At 47.5% G+C, this 15,163-nt stretch overlaps 1 protein-coding gene across 4 annotated transcripts in view; it reads right to left on the reverse strand.

Annotated features, from left to right (window-relative positions):
- ARMC8 (armadillo repeat containing 8) overlaps positions 1-15,163 on the reverse strand; it is a 311,684-nt gene that overhangs the window by 180,631 nt on the left and 115,890 nt on the right. For all 4 annotated transcript variants that reach the window (XM_029606184.1, XM_029606183.1, XM_029606181.1 and 1 more), the window contains exon 11: positions 4,433-4,633. In XM_029606184.1, the coding sequence (XP_029462044.1) occupies positions 4,433-4,633 (201 nt within the window). The remainder of the gene's footprint in view (positions 1-4,432; positions 4,634-15,163) is intronic.

Consider the following 15,163-nt stretch of genomic DNA (forward strand, 5'->3'; position numbering starts at 1 on the left):
AAATGGACCTCCTTCAGGTCCTCTGTCCCTGGAGTAAGGCACCCCGAGTCGTCCCCCAAGACCTGCATCCTCGGTCGTCAGCTCACCCGACGCGTCGGCAAGTCCTGGTCAGGCGCCTCCCCAGATAAACTGGGAGCTGGACCCGAATCAGCAGAGCCATCTCTGGGGTGCAAGAGGAACAACGAGGGATTAACTACCAAGGCTGGACCAGAACCAGCCCTCGGCAATGAGCCCCCCCCCCCCCCCCCCGGCAGCTCCCCCGGGACATGCCTGAACGGACCTGACCACCAGGATTGCTCTAAAGGGATGCTGATCCACCAAAAAGGCATCATGCATTAGGAGAATTAATTCTGGAGAGAACACTCTCCCTGCCCCAGACCACGCAGGGAAAGTAGCAGGAGGAACAGGCAATATGGCAGTTTCCTCCTTCCCCAGCCCCTCCCGATCGAAAATGAAGTCAGACCGGGCCAGAGACAAACTTGAAGGACCCTTCCCCTTCCCTGATGGCATGGGAACAGTCGCCGTGAAATCCAAGATGTCCGCCGTTCCTGCACCGCCAGAAAAAGCAGCAGCACCTAGGACAGGGCCCCGACCTAAAATAGCACCGCAATCCCCGGAGCCGCAACGCCACTTCGTTGGCGGAGGAGCCCCCGACGAGCCCTCCCCGCCCTCCGTACACGCCGACAGAGATCAGCTCGATTGAGTCGTGATCTTGCCGAGCCACAGGCCCTACACGCACTACCACCTGCCATCAGGGAGAGGGGAAATGGATTACAGGAGACTGACCACGAAAAACCAAAAATAAACACCAACAGACCCCCCCCCTTGAATCGGGCTGACCTTACTGGCACAAGAGAAGGAAGTCACCCGCTGAGCTGTTGCCTGCAATTAAACCTGTCCTGCTTTTTAATTTTTTTCAAAACAAACTCTTTACCACAAACAAACAGGCCGATACAGTTCAGTGCATTCCGACGGGCCCTAAAGGATGACAACCCCCGACCCGTCCACCTCAACCGGACAGGGTAAGACCTATCAGGCCAAAAAAGAAACCTCCAGGAGGAAGGATCTAAAGAACGGAGACCTAAAAAAAAGGGTAAAACTGCAGGTATCACAGTCTCTGCCATCTGCTGGAGACAGAGAAATACTGAGGAACTGCAGGTGGTACTGGGGCTTATGAGGCAGTGTCAGTAAAACTTTCTCTGTCTCCATCTGCTAGCATGGATGCATAGACCCAGGAGTCTGGACTGATCCGGATATGTACAGGGAAAAGCTGTTGCCCAAGCAAGACTACCCTGGAATTTTATTTTTTTTCCTTACTAATAGGCTACCACAATATATAGCCTCACAAGCCTAATCGAGCCTTAAAAGCAAAATACTCTGGGAATATCCCTTTGTGTAGAGGGGAAAGAGCATTTTCTGGAAGCTATTCCCTCCATCCCTCAACTAACAGAGAGGGAAGAGAGAGGAGCTGCAACATGCATGAGAGGTCGCCTGCTGAAATAACTCAGTAGAGAACTGGAGCTGTGCAGGCTCTGTTGTGCCTGAGGGAAAATATGTAGCTCCTCCCCTCCAAAACGTCCATGTTTGAATATTGGAGAGAAGAAGGGGTAAAGAAGCAGCGATAAAATGTTCCTGATAACGGCCAAAATGAGAGTGTCAACAAAGTTTAATCTGGGGAGCCCATCCAGGTTTGTTCTTGGCAGGATGCTAACCTGCTGCAGTTCACACCCACCCGCCTGGTACCTGTATACTCACAAGCCAGGTAGAATGCACCTGCTGACATGCTGAGCCACCGTGACTTATCTGCAGCACCATGCTTACCTCTTTTTAACAGCCATACCAGTAGCCAGCAAAGGGAGAGAGAGAGGAAAGTAATCATCTCAGACACCATGATCGCATCCAGGGAAAAGGCTATGATGCAAACCTTTTTTTTTATCCCCCTCAACTATTGCCTCCCTGTTGCTGACCCAGAATACAGAGAGTATGAGCTGTTAGTAGCTCCTGCTACTGGACCCGCCAAGGGAACAAAATCACCCATTTCAACCCATCAGTGCAGGAACTCAGACCCCAAATGAGTCGGTTCCCAAGAATGAAGAGAGAATCAGTCCCACCATTACCCAGTGTGTTCCAAACTCAGCCTATGCTCCACTGAGAACCCAGACCTAAAAAGCCTTCCCGGGAGCAGGCTACATGTAGCTGCAGCACCAATCCACATGTCTGCGCCATCTGCTGGAGACAGAGGAAATCTGAAGAACTGAAGGCAGCACCAGACCCCTATAGAGAGAGTGAAGTCAGCTTTTATTTTCCTCTGTCTCCATTTGTTGGCGGGGGGCACATAACCACTTGTTTGGACTGGTCTACCATGGACAATAAGGAAAAGTGTTTTAGCTGCAGAAATGGTCCTTTAGAAAACTGTAGCTGATATGTACATACCTTTACATATATAGAGGAGTTCCAGGAGGTGGAGTTTCAGTGGAGTTGGGACTTATGCACATGCTTTATGATTTTATAAAAGTATGCATGTAAATGGCCTCTGCTAAATTCTGCACACCAAAACAGCAAGTGCATTTTGTATGCACGTAATTTTTCCAGGATTATTTTCAAAGCAGACTTGCGCATGTAAATTTGCTTTGAAAATTGGTACAAGTTATGTGAATATTTGCTGGCTAATTAGATGAAATGTTTAAAATTACCCCCTATATATTAGTATGGCGAGACTGTGTTTAGTGAAACCCTTGCTTTCAGATCAGACCATCTCTATCTTTGTTGTAATTAGTGTCCTTCATTTTCAGTTTTTATTTTATTTTCCCTGGGAATTTAAAAAAAACAACCAACAGTGGAAAAATGACTTTGTTACAACAAACAGGAGAAAACACATTTTCCACTGATTTTCTTTTTGTTGTAACATTGAAATTCCCAAGGAACATAAAATAAAAACGAAGGTCCCTAGTTATAATTAATCCTGGAAACAAGGGCCCTGGATCCACCAGTTCACCAATCTAGACAACAACCTTAAGTAATCTCAGTGGCTTTCTCTGTCTAACCTCTTATCTGGTTGAGATCTCATGAGCTTTCCCATCAAGAAGTGAGCCGGCTAAATGAATGTTTGGTCACTTACCGGCTATATTCTAGCCGGCTAATAACCAGGGGGGCATTACTGGGAGGAGTTGAATTATCTGGGTAACTCCAATATTTAGAGTTAGTTGGATAACTTTGCCAGCTAAGGGGGTCATTTTTCAAACAGCGTTAGGCCTTATCACAAAATAACGCCATAACGCACGCGATAAATAACACATTGCGAGAAGCGTATGCAAATTTTAAAAATTTTGTCAAGAGGGAGAAGTAAATGAAGATGAGGGGCACTTAACATTGCATGTGATATAACGCCGGAAATATCTACACTTTTTTTCTGGGTGTTATGTTGTGCATTATGGCCAAAATGGGATTTATCGCAAATCCTGTTTTGGGTGGGGGGGGGGGGGGAGGAGGAGGGGAGAGAGAGAGAGAACGCCTCTGGGGAGGCACACACATTAGTCAACTTTTTATACCACTGTAATAGGGGCCATTCTGAATTCAGATTGAGGTTTTGGTGCTGTGCTAGGATTTGGGGGGGGCAGTTTTACATGCACAGTCAGAGGTACGAACAACATAGTTACCATCAGTAAAGATTTTATGTGACTTGAAATGATGAAAGGTATAAAAAGATGAGATTTGTACAATGTACATAAGAACATGCCATACTGGGTCAGACCAAGAGTCCATCAAGCCCAGTATCCTGTTTCAACAGTGGCCAATCCAAGTCACAAGTACCCAAACATTAGATAAATTAAATATACTCTAGACTTAGCTTGATGCACTCTCTACTTATCTGCTATCAAGCTAGGTCAAGAGTACAATGTACAAATCTCATCTTTGTGTACCTTTCATCACTCCAAATCCCATAAAATCTTCACTGATGTTTACTGTGTTGTTCGTATCTCTGAATGTGCATGTAAAACTGCCCTCCAAAACCTAGCCCATCACCAAAACCAAGTTATTAGTTGCTCCTCTTACAGTGGTATAAATAGTTTACTTAAATGAGAGCCTTATAAAGAGTCTCTCTCTCTCTCAAATTTTATAGCAAAATGATAAATCTAGGGGTAAGTCTGGTCAAGCCAAAAAGCATGTCCTAAAGTTAGTTGGCTAATGAAGATAAGCTGGCTATATTCAATAGTATGACTGCAGTATGGAATATACTTTCAAAGTTAGCCAGTTAAGTTTATCAGACTAACTTTGATATATGGACTATGTCTGAACATGGACCTCAAGATAAATATGGAACCAGAAGCACCTAAAACTACAAAACCAGAACTGTAAAACAATAAGCCTGATGTAAAAGAGAATTAACTGAAACAGTATTCTCAACCATGCAAAATTCAAAAGGAAAACCTACCCTTTTGATGTCGGTGATAGCGCTAACTGAGCTGGGATACTTGAAGTAATCTGCAAGCATTGCAATAAGGTGGTCCGTAATGCTGGCAATTCTCTGCAGCTCAACATCAGGCTCTATCAGATAGGCAAGTGTTTCAGCTCCTTCAACTCTCTCCTCCAGCAATCTCTCCTTGCTGCACATTCGAACCAAGCATGGCAGGGTCTGAAAGTTACAGAAAATGTACTTTTATTTGATTAGTTTTCTGTTTTCTGTTAACCCATGACAGTTTTGTTTCAAACTTCCTAAGCAGGCATACATCGCTGAAACAAAATAGATGTACACACCTTTTCAGTATGTGCATTCCTCCTGTTCAATGATATTTAGGGTTAGTGCATATGTGGCCAGAAAAAGTAGAACAGAAAATGGAGAAAGCCAATGTGCTTTGGAAGAGAAAGAGAAGACAGACAAAAGGTGGACATTTAAATTGTTTAGGGAAGAGAGAATTCTCTCAAAAACTCCAAACACTGCAAAAGGAAAGCAGAGCTGCTTACGTGTAACGTGTTCTCCTAGGACAACAGGATGTTAGTCCTCACACACCGGTGACATCATTGAAGACCCAGCATGGAACTTTGATCTCAAAGAATCCAGAGCAGGGGTGGCGAACTGCAGTCCTCGAGGGCCAAAAACAGGCCAGGTTTTCAGGATAACCACAATGAATACGCATGAGATAGTTTTGCATACATTGGAGGAAGAGCATGCAGATCTGTCTCATGGATATTCATTGTGGATATCCTGAAAACCTAGCCTGTTTGTGGCCCTAGAGGACCGGAGTTTGCCACCTGTCATCTAGAGTTTCAGCATGCCCTACTATGTGCAGCTGTAGTCATCACCCTGCCCCTAGGCAGAGTCCATTAGTCCATGATATAGATAATACATGGAGAAACCAACCCCCAGGGGAGGCGGGATAGTATCATGATGACCAACATCCTGCTGTTTTAGGAGAACACTTATTACAGGTAAGCAACTCTGCTTTCTCCTAGGTCAAGCAGGATGGTAGTCCTCACAGATGGGTAAATCTCTAGCTCTAGGCTGCCTGAGCAACCACACAGTGCTGGAGCACTACCTCCCTCCTTTGCCTGAGAAGCAGCCGACCCACCAGGGGGTGCAGGCTGGAGAAAAGTTGTCATCTATAAAGTAAGCCATAGAAAAGACTGAGACACAAACCCTCAGGCATAGCAGGGATGCCTGAGGCAGAGGAGTGATGCAAGTGCAAGCAGAAGCAAACTCTGCATCAAGGAAAACAGTACTTATCAGGGTTCCTGATAAGTAAACCACGACAAAAACAGTAGATCTAGATCCTCCTGGATACAGGAAGGACCCAGAGATGTAAACAAGAGAGATCCTTGGACGAAAACCGCACAGTTTCCGTTGGTGTGAAAAAGCAACAAAAAATCAAACTGAGGCCCGAGAGCCCTCCAGAAAGAAACTGTCATCCACTAACATCCAAAGAACATAAGAACATGCCATACTGGGTCAGACCAAGGGTCCATCAAGGCCAGCACCCTGTCTCCAACAGTGGCCAATCCAGGCCATAAGAACCTGACAAGTACCCAAAAACTAAGTCTATCCCATGCCACTGATGCTAGTAATAGCAGTGGCTATTTTCTAAGTCAACTTAATTAATAGCAGGTCATGGACTTCTCCTCCAAGAACTTATCCAATCCTTTTTTAAACCAACTACATTAACTGCATTAACCACATCCCTTGGCAACAAATTCCAGAGTTTAATTATGTGTTGAGTGAAAAAGAACTTTCTCCGATTAGTTTTAAATGTGCTACATGCTAACTTCATGGAGTGCTCCCTAGTCCTTCTATTAACCGGAGTAAATAAACGATTTACATTTACCTGTTCTAGACCTCTCATGATTTTAAACACCTCTATCATATCCCCCCTCAGCCGTCTCGTCTCCAAGCTGAATAGTCCTAACCTCTTTAGTCTTTCCTCATAGGGGAGCTGTTCCATCCCCTTTATCATTTTGGTCACCCTTCTCTGTACCTTCTCCATCTCAACTATATCTTTTTTGAGATGCGGTGACCAGAATTGTACACAGTATTCAAGGTGCGGTCTCACCATGGAGCGATACAGAGGCATTATGACATTTTCCGTTTTATTCACCATTCTCTTTCTAATAATTCCCAACATTCTGTTTGCTTTTTTGACTGCCGCAGCACACTGAACCGATGATGTCAATGTGTTATCCACTATGACGCCTAGATCTCTTTCTTGGGTGGTAGCTCCTAATATGGAACCTAACATTGTGTAACTACAGCATGGGTTATTTTTCCCTATATGCATTACCTTGAACTTATCCACTTTAAATTTCATCTGCCATTTCGATGCCCAATTTTCCAGTCTCACAAGGTCTTCCTGCAAATTTTCACAATCCACTTGTGATTTAACTACTCTGAATAATTTTGTATCATCTGCAAATTGATTACCTCACTCGTCATATTCCTTTCCAGATCATTTATAAATATATTGAAAAGCAAGGGTCCCAATACAGATCCCTGATGCACTCCACTGCCCACTCCCCTCCACTGAGAAAATTGTCCATTTAATCCTACTATCCGTTTCCTGTCTTTAAACCAGTTTGTAATCCACGAAAGGACATCGCCATCTATCCCATGACTTTTTACTTTTCCTAGTAGCCTCTCATGAGGAACTTTGTCAAATGCCTTCTGAAAATCCAAATATGCTACATCTACTGGTTCACCTTTATCTACATGTTTTAACCCCTTTAAAAAAGTGAAGCAGATTTGTGAGGCAAGACTTGCCTTGGGTAAAGCCATGCTGACTTTGCTCCATTAAACCATGTCTTTCTATATGTTCTGTGATTTTGATATTTAGAACATTTTCCACTATTTTTCTTGGCACTGTAGTCAGGCTAATTGGTCTGTAGTTTCACGGATCGCCCCTGGAACCCTTTTTAAATATTGGGGTTACATCAGCCACCCTCCAGTCTTCAGGTACAAAAGAAAATTATTCCTTACCTGCTAATTTTCGTTCCTGTAGTACCAAGGATCAGTCCAGTCAGTGGGTTATCTCCCCCTTCCAGCAGATGGAGTCAATTAGAACTTTGAAGGATGCTTCCTTATAAGGTAGTCGACCCTCTACTAATCCTCAGTATGGAGTATATCAAAGCAAAGAGGAAAATCAGGATAGATCAAGAACAATAGAATTAAGTAACAAATAACAGTGTGCAAAAGGCAAAAAACAGTGTCAAACAACAAACCTGCAGAATGAACCATTAACCAGCCAAAGGAAAAAAAAAAAAAAAAAGGCACTGAAGAACAATTTGAGGAGAGTGACAATCCCAAACCCAATAAAACAGTCAGGGAGGGAGTCTGGACTGATCCTTGGTACTACAGGAACGAAAATTAGCAGGTAAGGAATAATTTTCTTTTCCCTGTACGTACCAGGATCAGTCCAGACAGTGGGATGTACTAAAGCTTCCCTATGTAGGGTGGGCCCCGGAAAGCCCTGCTCGAATGACTCTAGAGCCAAAGGAGCCAAAAGTAGGCGACTGTACGTGTAGATGATAATGACGAGCAAAGGTATGTAACAATTTCCAAGTTGCCGCTCAACAAATCTCCTGGAACGAGACCGATTGCATCTCCAACCAGGAAGCAGCCTGAGCTCGAAGAGAATGGGCCTTGACACCCGCCGGAGGTTGTCGACAAGCTCCAATGTAGGCCACCGAGATCACCTTCTTCAGCCAGCGACACCTTGGTCCCCTTCCTCGGACCATGCTAGAAAACAAAAAGATGCTCAGACAAGCAAAAATCATTAGTGACTTCCAGATAGCGAATGAGGAATCGCTTGACATCTAGCTTGCGTAGATCCACCGATGCGTCCGCTGAGAAGGACGGAAGCTCTACCATCTGATTCAAGTGGAACTCGGAAACCACCTTGGGCAGAAAAGCAGGCAAAGTGCGAAAGGAAACTCCCGAATCCGTGAAACGAAGGTAGGGCTCTCTGCACGAGAGTGCTTGAAGCTCCAAGATTCTGCGGGCAGAACAGATAGCTACCAGGAAAACCGTCTTGAGAGTGAAATCCTTGAGGGTCGCGGAACGCATGGGTTCAAAGGGTGGACCGACCAAGATTTGGAGAACAAGATTGAGACTCTACGAAGGATAAAGAGCATGGACCAGGGGTTTCACGTGCTTCACCCCCCTGAGGAATCGGATGATATCCGGGTGAGAGGAGAGGGAAGTTCCCTCTTGTTGATGAAGTAGAGAGCCTAGGGAAAAGACTTGCACTCTCAGCGAGTTGTAGGCCAGACCCTTGTCCAGTCCCTGTTGAAGAAAAGATAGGATCTGAGCCACCGAAGCGGTCCATTGCCACACAGGTATGGAGGCACACAAGTTCTCAAAAACTTTCCATACCCTGATATAGGAGATGGAGGTAGACGTCTTTCTAGCCTTGAGGAGGGTTGAGATAACGGCCTCTGGGTATCCACACTGTCTCAGCCGGCGCCTCTCAAAAGCCAAGCCGCAAGACAGAAGCAATCGGCCTGGGCGAATGATACCGGACCCTGATGCAGCAAGCGTGGAAGGTGACCCAGACGAAGAGGTCCGTCCGCTGCAAGGTTGATCAGGTCTGCAAACCACGGACAACGGGGCCATTCCGGCACCACCAGCATTACCAGACCCTGGTGGGACTCTATTCTCCGGAGCACCTTGCCCACCAGAGGCCAAGGGAGAAACACGTAGAGGAGAACGTGACGGGGCCAGGGGAGGACTAAGGTATCCACTCCCTCTGCGCTGTACTCTCTTCTGTGACTGAAGAACCGAGCTGCCTTGGCAGTATGTAACGATTTCCAAGTTGCCGCTCGACAAATCTCCTGGAAGATTGCCATTAGATTCAGATAGGGGGTCCCCCATCTGTGGAACAGGAGATTCACCGCCTCCTCTGAGAGTTCCCACTTTCCGGGATCTAGATGTTGACGACTGAGAAAGTCGGCTTGAACGTTGTCTACGCCTGCGATGTGGGAAGTCGCTAGGCGGGAGAGATGAGTCTCCTCCAATGCCTAAAACCTGTCTGTCTTCCGAGAGACATGCCGTCTCCTCGTGCCCCCTTGGCGATTGATGTAGGCCACAGTGGTCGCATTGTCTGAGAGTATTCGGACTGCGCGATGATGGACAAGAGATAGGAAGCGTTTCAATGCCAGACGCACTGCTCTGGTCTCCAAGCAATTGATCGGCCAAGTTGCTTGGAACGGCGTCCACTTCCCTTGCGCAGAACTCATCTGACACACCGCTCCCCAGCCAGAGAGACTGACGTCCGTTGTGATGATTACCCATTTCGGGATGTCCAAAGGAACACCCTGGAGAAGAAGAGACAGGTTGAACCACCACGGGAGACTGTCCTTGGCTCCCTGCGGGAGAGGAAGGATGGCTTGGAAGTCCCGAGACACCGGCTTCCAGGGGGAGAACAAGGCGCACTGTAAGGGACGCATATGTGCAAACTCCCAAAGGACCAGATCGATGGTGGAAGCCATGGATCCCAGGACCTGGAGGTAATCCCACGCCGTTGGAAGCGAGAGACCGATGAATCGCTGTATCTGAGCTATGAGTGTATGAGCCCTGTCTGGGGGCAGAGACACCTTGCCCAGCGCTGTGTCGAAATGCGTCCCCAGGAAGTCCAGAGACTGAGATGGAGAAAGGCTGCTCTTGGCGAAGTTAACCACCCAACCGAGGGAGTGAAGAAGCGTCAACACCTTGTCGACTGGCACTGGGCTGAGGACTTTGCCCGAATGAGCCAGTCGTCCAGGTATGGGTGCACCAAAACTCCCTCCCTCCGGAGAGCGGCAGCTACTACTATCATCACCTTCCGTGAATGTTCGAGGAGCGGTCGCAAGACCAAAGGGTAGAACCTGGAACTAGAAATGCTGTCCCAGAATCCTGAATCGCAGAAAACACTGATGCGCTTGGAGGGTGGGAATGTGTAGATAAGCTTCCATCAGATCCAGGGAAGCCAAAAATTCTCCGGAGTGTACCGCCGCTATCACAGAGCGCAAGGTTTCCATCCAAAAGTGGGGAATCTTGAGGGCCCTGTTGACCATCTTGAGATCCAAGATCGGGCAGAAGGAACCTTCCTTCTTGGGGACTACAAAGTATACCGAATAATGTCCCCGGCCTACTTCCAGGGGGGGGACTGGATGAATCGCTCCGAAAGCCAGAAGCCTGTCGAGTGTCTGCCGGACTATGAGTTGTTTCTGGACTGGGCCACATGGAGAGAAGAGGAACCTGTCTCTTAGCGGCCAAGCTAATTCTAATGTGTAGCCATGTCTTAGAATATCCAGGACCCACTGATCTGACGTGATGTTGACCCACTCCTCGTAGAAAAGGGAAAGACGTCCCCCTATCCTGGGGATCGGGGAGTGGGCTGGCATAGCTTCATTGTGAAGACTTGGAGGACGTCCCCTGGGCCGGACCAGAGCGGGGCTGTCTTCGGGCACGAAAGGACTGAGTCCAGGATTGAGATCGAGAGGATGGCTGACGAGGAGCTGCAGTCCTTGCCTGGCGGAAACGATGTTGATTCCTGAATCGGCTTCTAGTGGAATTAAAAGACCTAGAAGAACGAGGGCGATCCTCTGGCAGTTTGTGTACCTTATTCTCTCCGAGGGACTTGATAATCTGGTCCAGATCCTCCCCAAATAGTAGCTTGCCCTTGAAGGGTAGGGATCCCAGCTGCAACTTGGAAGAAGAATCCGCCGACCGGTTGCGAAGCCAGAGGAGGCGTCTAGCCGAGACTGCAGAAACCATAGATCTGGCCAATACTCTCAGAATGTCATACAGAGCGTCTGCTCCATATGCTATGACGGCCTCCAGGTGGTCTGTCTGAAGTGCTTCCTCAGGCGGCAACTCCTGGGAGCTGAGCAGCTGTTGAAGCCAGCGGAGGCCTGCACGCTGAGCGAAGGAACTACAAATGGCCACCCGGACCCCTAGGGCGGACACCTCGAAAACTCTCTTAAGATAAACTTCCAGCTTTCGATCTTGAAGATCTCGCAAGGCTGCACCACCCATTACTGGAATGGTAGTTCTTTTCGTCACCGCTGAGACTGCAGAATCTACTTTGGGAATCTTAAGAAGCTCCAGGAAATCATCCGGGAGAGGATATAGATTATCCATGGCTCTGCCGACCTTGAGGGAGGTCTCCGGAGAATCCCATTCCCTGGATAACAGTTGCAGGAACGTGGGATGGGAAGGAAAGGATCTATACGGCGGACGTAGACTAGCTAGAAGGGGGTCCCCTTTCTTCGCTGGTGGATTAGGTTCAGGCGGGTCCTGAAGGGCCTCGATGTCCAATTCCTGTAGGATATGTGGAATGAGGGGGTCCAGCTCATCCCTCTGGAAGATCCGCAGGACTCTAGGATCATCCCCTTCCAATTGAGCTGTAGTTGAAGGTTCATCCGGATCCAGGTCCAGCTGAGGAACAGACACCCCCCCCCCCCCTGCCGAGGGGTGTACCAAACGGACCCTCGGAGCGCTTGAGGTGGTTGGAGGCACCCCTGTTCCCGGGACCGCTGACCCTTGGGCACTCCCCATGGTTTGGGCACTCCCCAGGACCTCAGTGGAATCAGCCATTCTGGGTACCTTAGGAGGAGGAGGTCCCGTCAGAAATTCCTGGTGCTGGCCCATCCTGGCCAGGTAAGCATTGTGAAGCAGGAGAACAAAATCCATGGAAAACAGAGGTAGCCCCGATGGAGAAAGAGTGGAAAGATCCCCTGACGGAGGAAAAGGCTCCAGAGGTGGAATGGGTGTCAAAACCGGTGGCTGAGATGAAATAGGCGTGTCTTGCTCTTCTCCTGTTAGCGCAGGGGCATCCGAGTCTGGAGACAAAATGGCCACCGTTCCCGCGGTCAGCGGGATCGAGGCTGGCCCCTGAGCGTCGAGGCGCGCCAGAAGACAAGAACCAGAGCAGCCCGGCGGTTGAGAGGGTCCCTCCCCACCAGGGAGGCAAGCTGTGCAAATCCCCTCGCGGGAGAGCCTCAACCCTCACAAGCGCAGCACCTGGACGAACGAGGCATGGGGAACCCCGACGGAGCCGCGAGGGAACCAGCTGTTCTTAATGCGAGAAAGAGGCAAGGTTTAAAGCTGTGGGAAGCGGGAAAAACCTCCGCTTCAGCCTGTTCTTCCTCACGCTCACCAGGTTCGTGGCTGTAAGAAGCGGGTAATAGCCTCCGCTTCAGTCCTGCTTCTCTCTATCCCTCAGCGACTCACAGATAGAGGCGCAGAGGAATAATGCCTCTCTGTGCCGGCTGCCCCGAGGAAAATGGCGTCTCAGGGGCAGCGGGTCAGATAGCAGTCACAGGGGGAGAGGTTGGCACCACCAACTTGCACCCCGGAGAGAGGAAGTAACCTGTCAAAAGGAAATAAAAACAAACTTACCCCGACAACAGAGATGGGAGGGGTGGGGAGAGCTGCAAATAGTACTGCCTGCAAGCAATAGAATGCTCCCACTAAAACAGGAGCGGAGGTCACAGGAGAGCTCTCAAATAATTCCCTCAGAAAATTCAAAGATTTTTTTTTTTTTTTAATTAGACTTGATCCATCCAAAAGAAAGGAAAGCTGAGGAAAATAGAGAAAATTCCTAAAATAGCTTTCTAGTCATCTCAGTGGGAAACGAAAGCCAGCACTGTCATCTGCTGGAGTCAAGAGAATACTGAGGATTAGTAGAGGGTGCACTATCTTATAAGGAAGCATCCTTCAAAGTTCTAATTAACTCCATCTGCTGGAAGGGGGAGATAACCCACTGTCTGGACTGATCGTGGTACGTACAGGAAATGGATGAATTTAATGATAGGTTACAAATTTTACTAATAGATCTGAAATTTCATTTTTGAGTTCCTTCAGAACCCTGGGGTATATACCATCCAGTCCAGGTGATTTACTTCTCTTCAGTTTGTCAATCAGGCCTACCACATCTTCTAGGTTCACCGTGATTTGGTTCAGATCCATCTGAAACCTTCAGTCCATCTGAAACCTTCTCCGGAACGGGTATCTCCCCAACATCCTCTTCAGTAAACACCGAAGCAAAGAAATAGTTTAACCTTTCCGCGATGGCCTTATCTTCTCTAAGTGCCCCTTTAACCCCTCGATTATCTAATGGTCCAATTGACCTCCCTCGCAAGCTTTCTGCTTCGGATATTTTTAAAAAAGTTTTTACTGTGAGTTTTTGCCTCTACAGCAAACCTCTTTTCAATCTTCTCTCGTAGCCTGTCTTATCAATGTCTTACATTTCACTTGCCAACGCTTATGCTTTATCCCCTTCTCCAATTTTTGAATGAAGATCTTTTGGCTAAAATAGCCTCTTTCACCTCACCTTTTAACCATGCCGGGTAATCGTTTTGCCTTCCTTCCGCCTTTCTAATGTATGGAATACATTTGGACTGTGCTTCTAGGATGATATTTTTTAACAATGTCCACAGCTCTTGCATACATTTTACCTTTGTAGTTGCTCCTTTCAGTTTTTTTCTATTTTTCTCATTTTATCAAAGTTTCTCTTTTGAAAGTTTAGCACTAGAGCCGTGGATTTGCTTACTGTCCCCTTCCAGTTATTAATTCAAATTTGATCATATTATGATCACTATTGTCAAGCGGCCCCACCAACGTTACCTCTCTCACCAAATCCTCTTCTACCACTGAGAATTAGATCTAAAATTGGCTCCTCTCTCGTCAGTTCCTGAACCAAATGCTCCATAAAACTGTCATTTATTCCATCCAGGAACTTTCTCTCTCTAATATGTCCTGATGAGGACCATTTACCCAGTCAATATTGGGGGTAATTGAAATCTCCCATTATTACTGCACAACCAATTTGATTAGCTTCCCTAATTTCTCTTAGCATTTCACTGTCCTTCTCACCATCTTGGCCAGGTGGATGGTAGTATACTCATATCACTATACTCTTCCCCAACACACAAGGGTTTTCTACCCATAAAGATACGATTGTGCATTTAGTATCATGCAGGATGTTTATCCTGTTGGACTCTATGCCATCCCAGACATAAAACACCACACCACCTCCTGGATGCTCCTCTCTGTCACTGTGATATCATTTGGACCCCAGTATAGCACTGTCCCATTGGTTATCCTCCTTCCACCACATCTCTGAGATACCAATTAAGTGTATGTCATCATTCACTGCTATACATTCTAATTCTCCCATTTTACTTCTTAGACTTCTGCATTAGCATGCAAACATTCCAAAGTTTGTTTTTTGTTTGTATTTTCATTCTGCTTTTTAATTGATAGGGATAAATTAGAATTTTTTAGCTCAAGCGAGTTTTTAGTTACAGGCACTTGGCCTACTTTTCTTATTATTGGAACCTCACTGTTGGGATGCCCTAATTCTAATGCGTCATTAGTATTCTTTGAAGATACCTCCTGTTGCGATCCCAGGCCGTCCCCGGGATCGCCACTTACCCCGGCACGGTTCCCCGGCTAATTCGCCGCGTCCTCAGGCTCCCCCGAGCGTCGGTCGGGCCGTGCAGGCCCCGAAAATGGCGCTTCCACGCCGTGCTGGCTGCCGGCGTTCCCCGCGGCTAGGCCCCGCCCCCTAGCCGCGCGCACCCGCCAGGCCCCGGGTCTTAAAGGGCCCAGCGCGGGAAATTCTCAGCACTGCCTCCTATGACGTCAGACGCTCAGGGTATTTAAACCCTGCACCGGGATCCCTTCTCTGCCTTG

Source organism: Rhinatrema bivittatum, chromosome 6 (genome assembly GCF_901001135.1).
Source record: "Rhinatrema bivittatum chromosome 6, aRhiBiv1.1, whole genome shotgun sequence".
In the NCBI taxonomy this organism is placed as follows: domain Eukaryota; kingdom Metazoa; phylum Chordata; class Amphibia; order Gymnophiona; family Rhinatrematidae; genus Rhinatrema; species Rhinatrema bivittatum.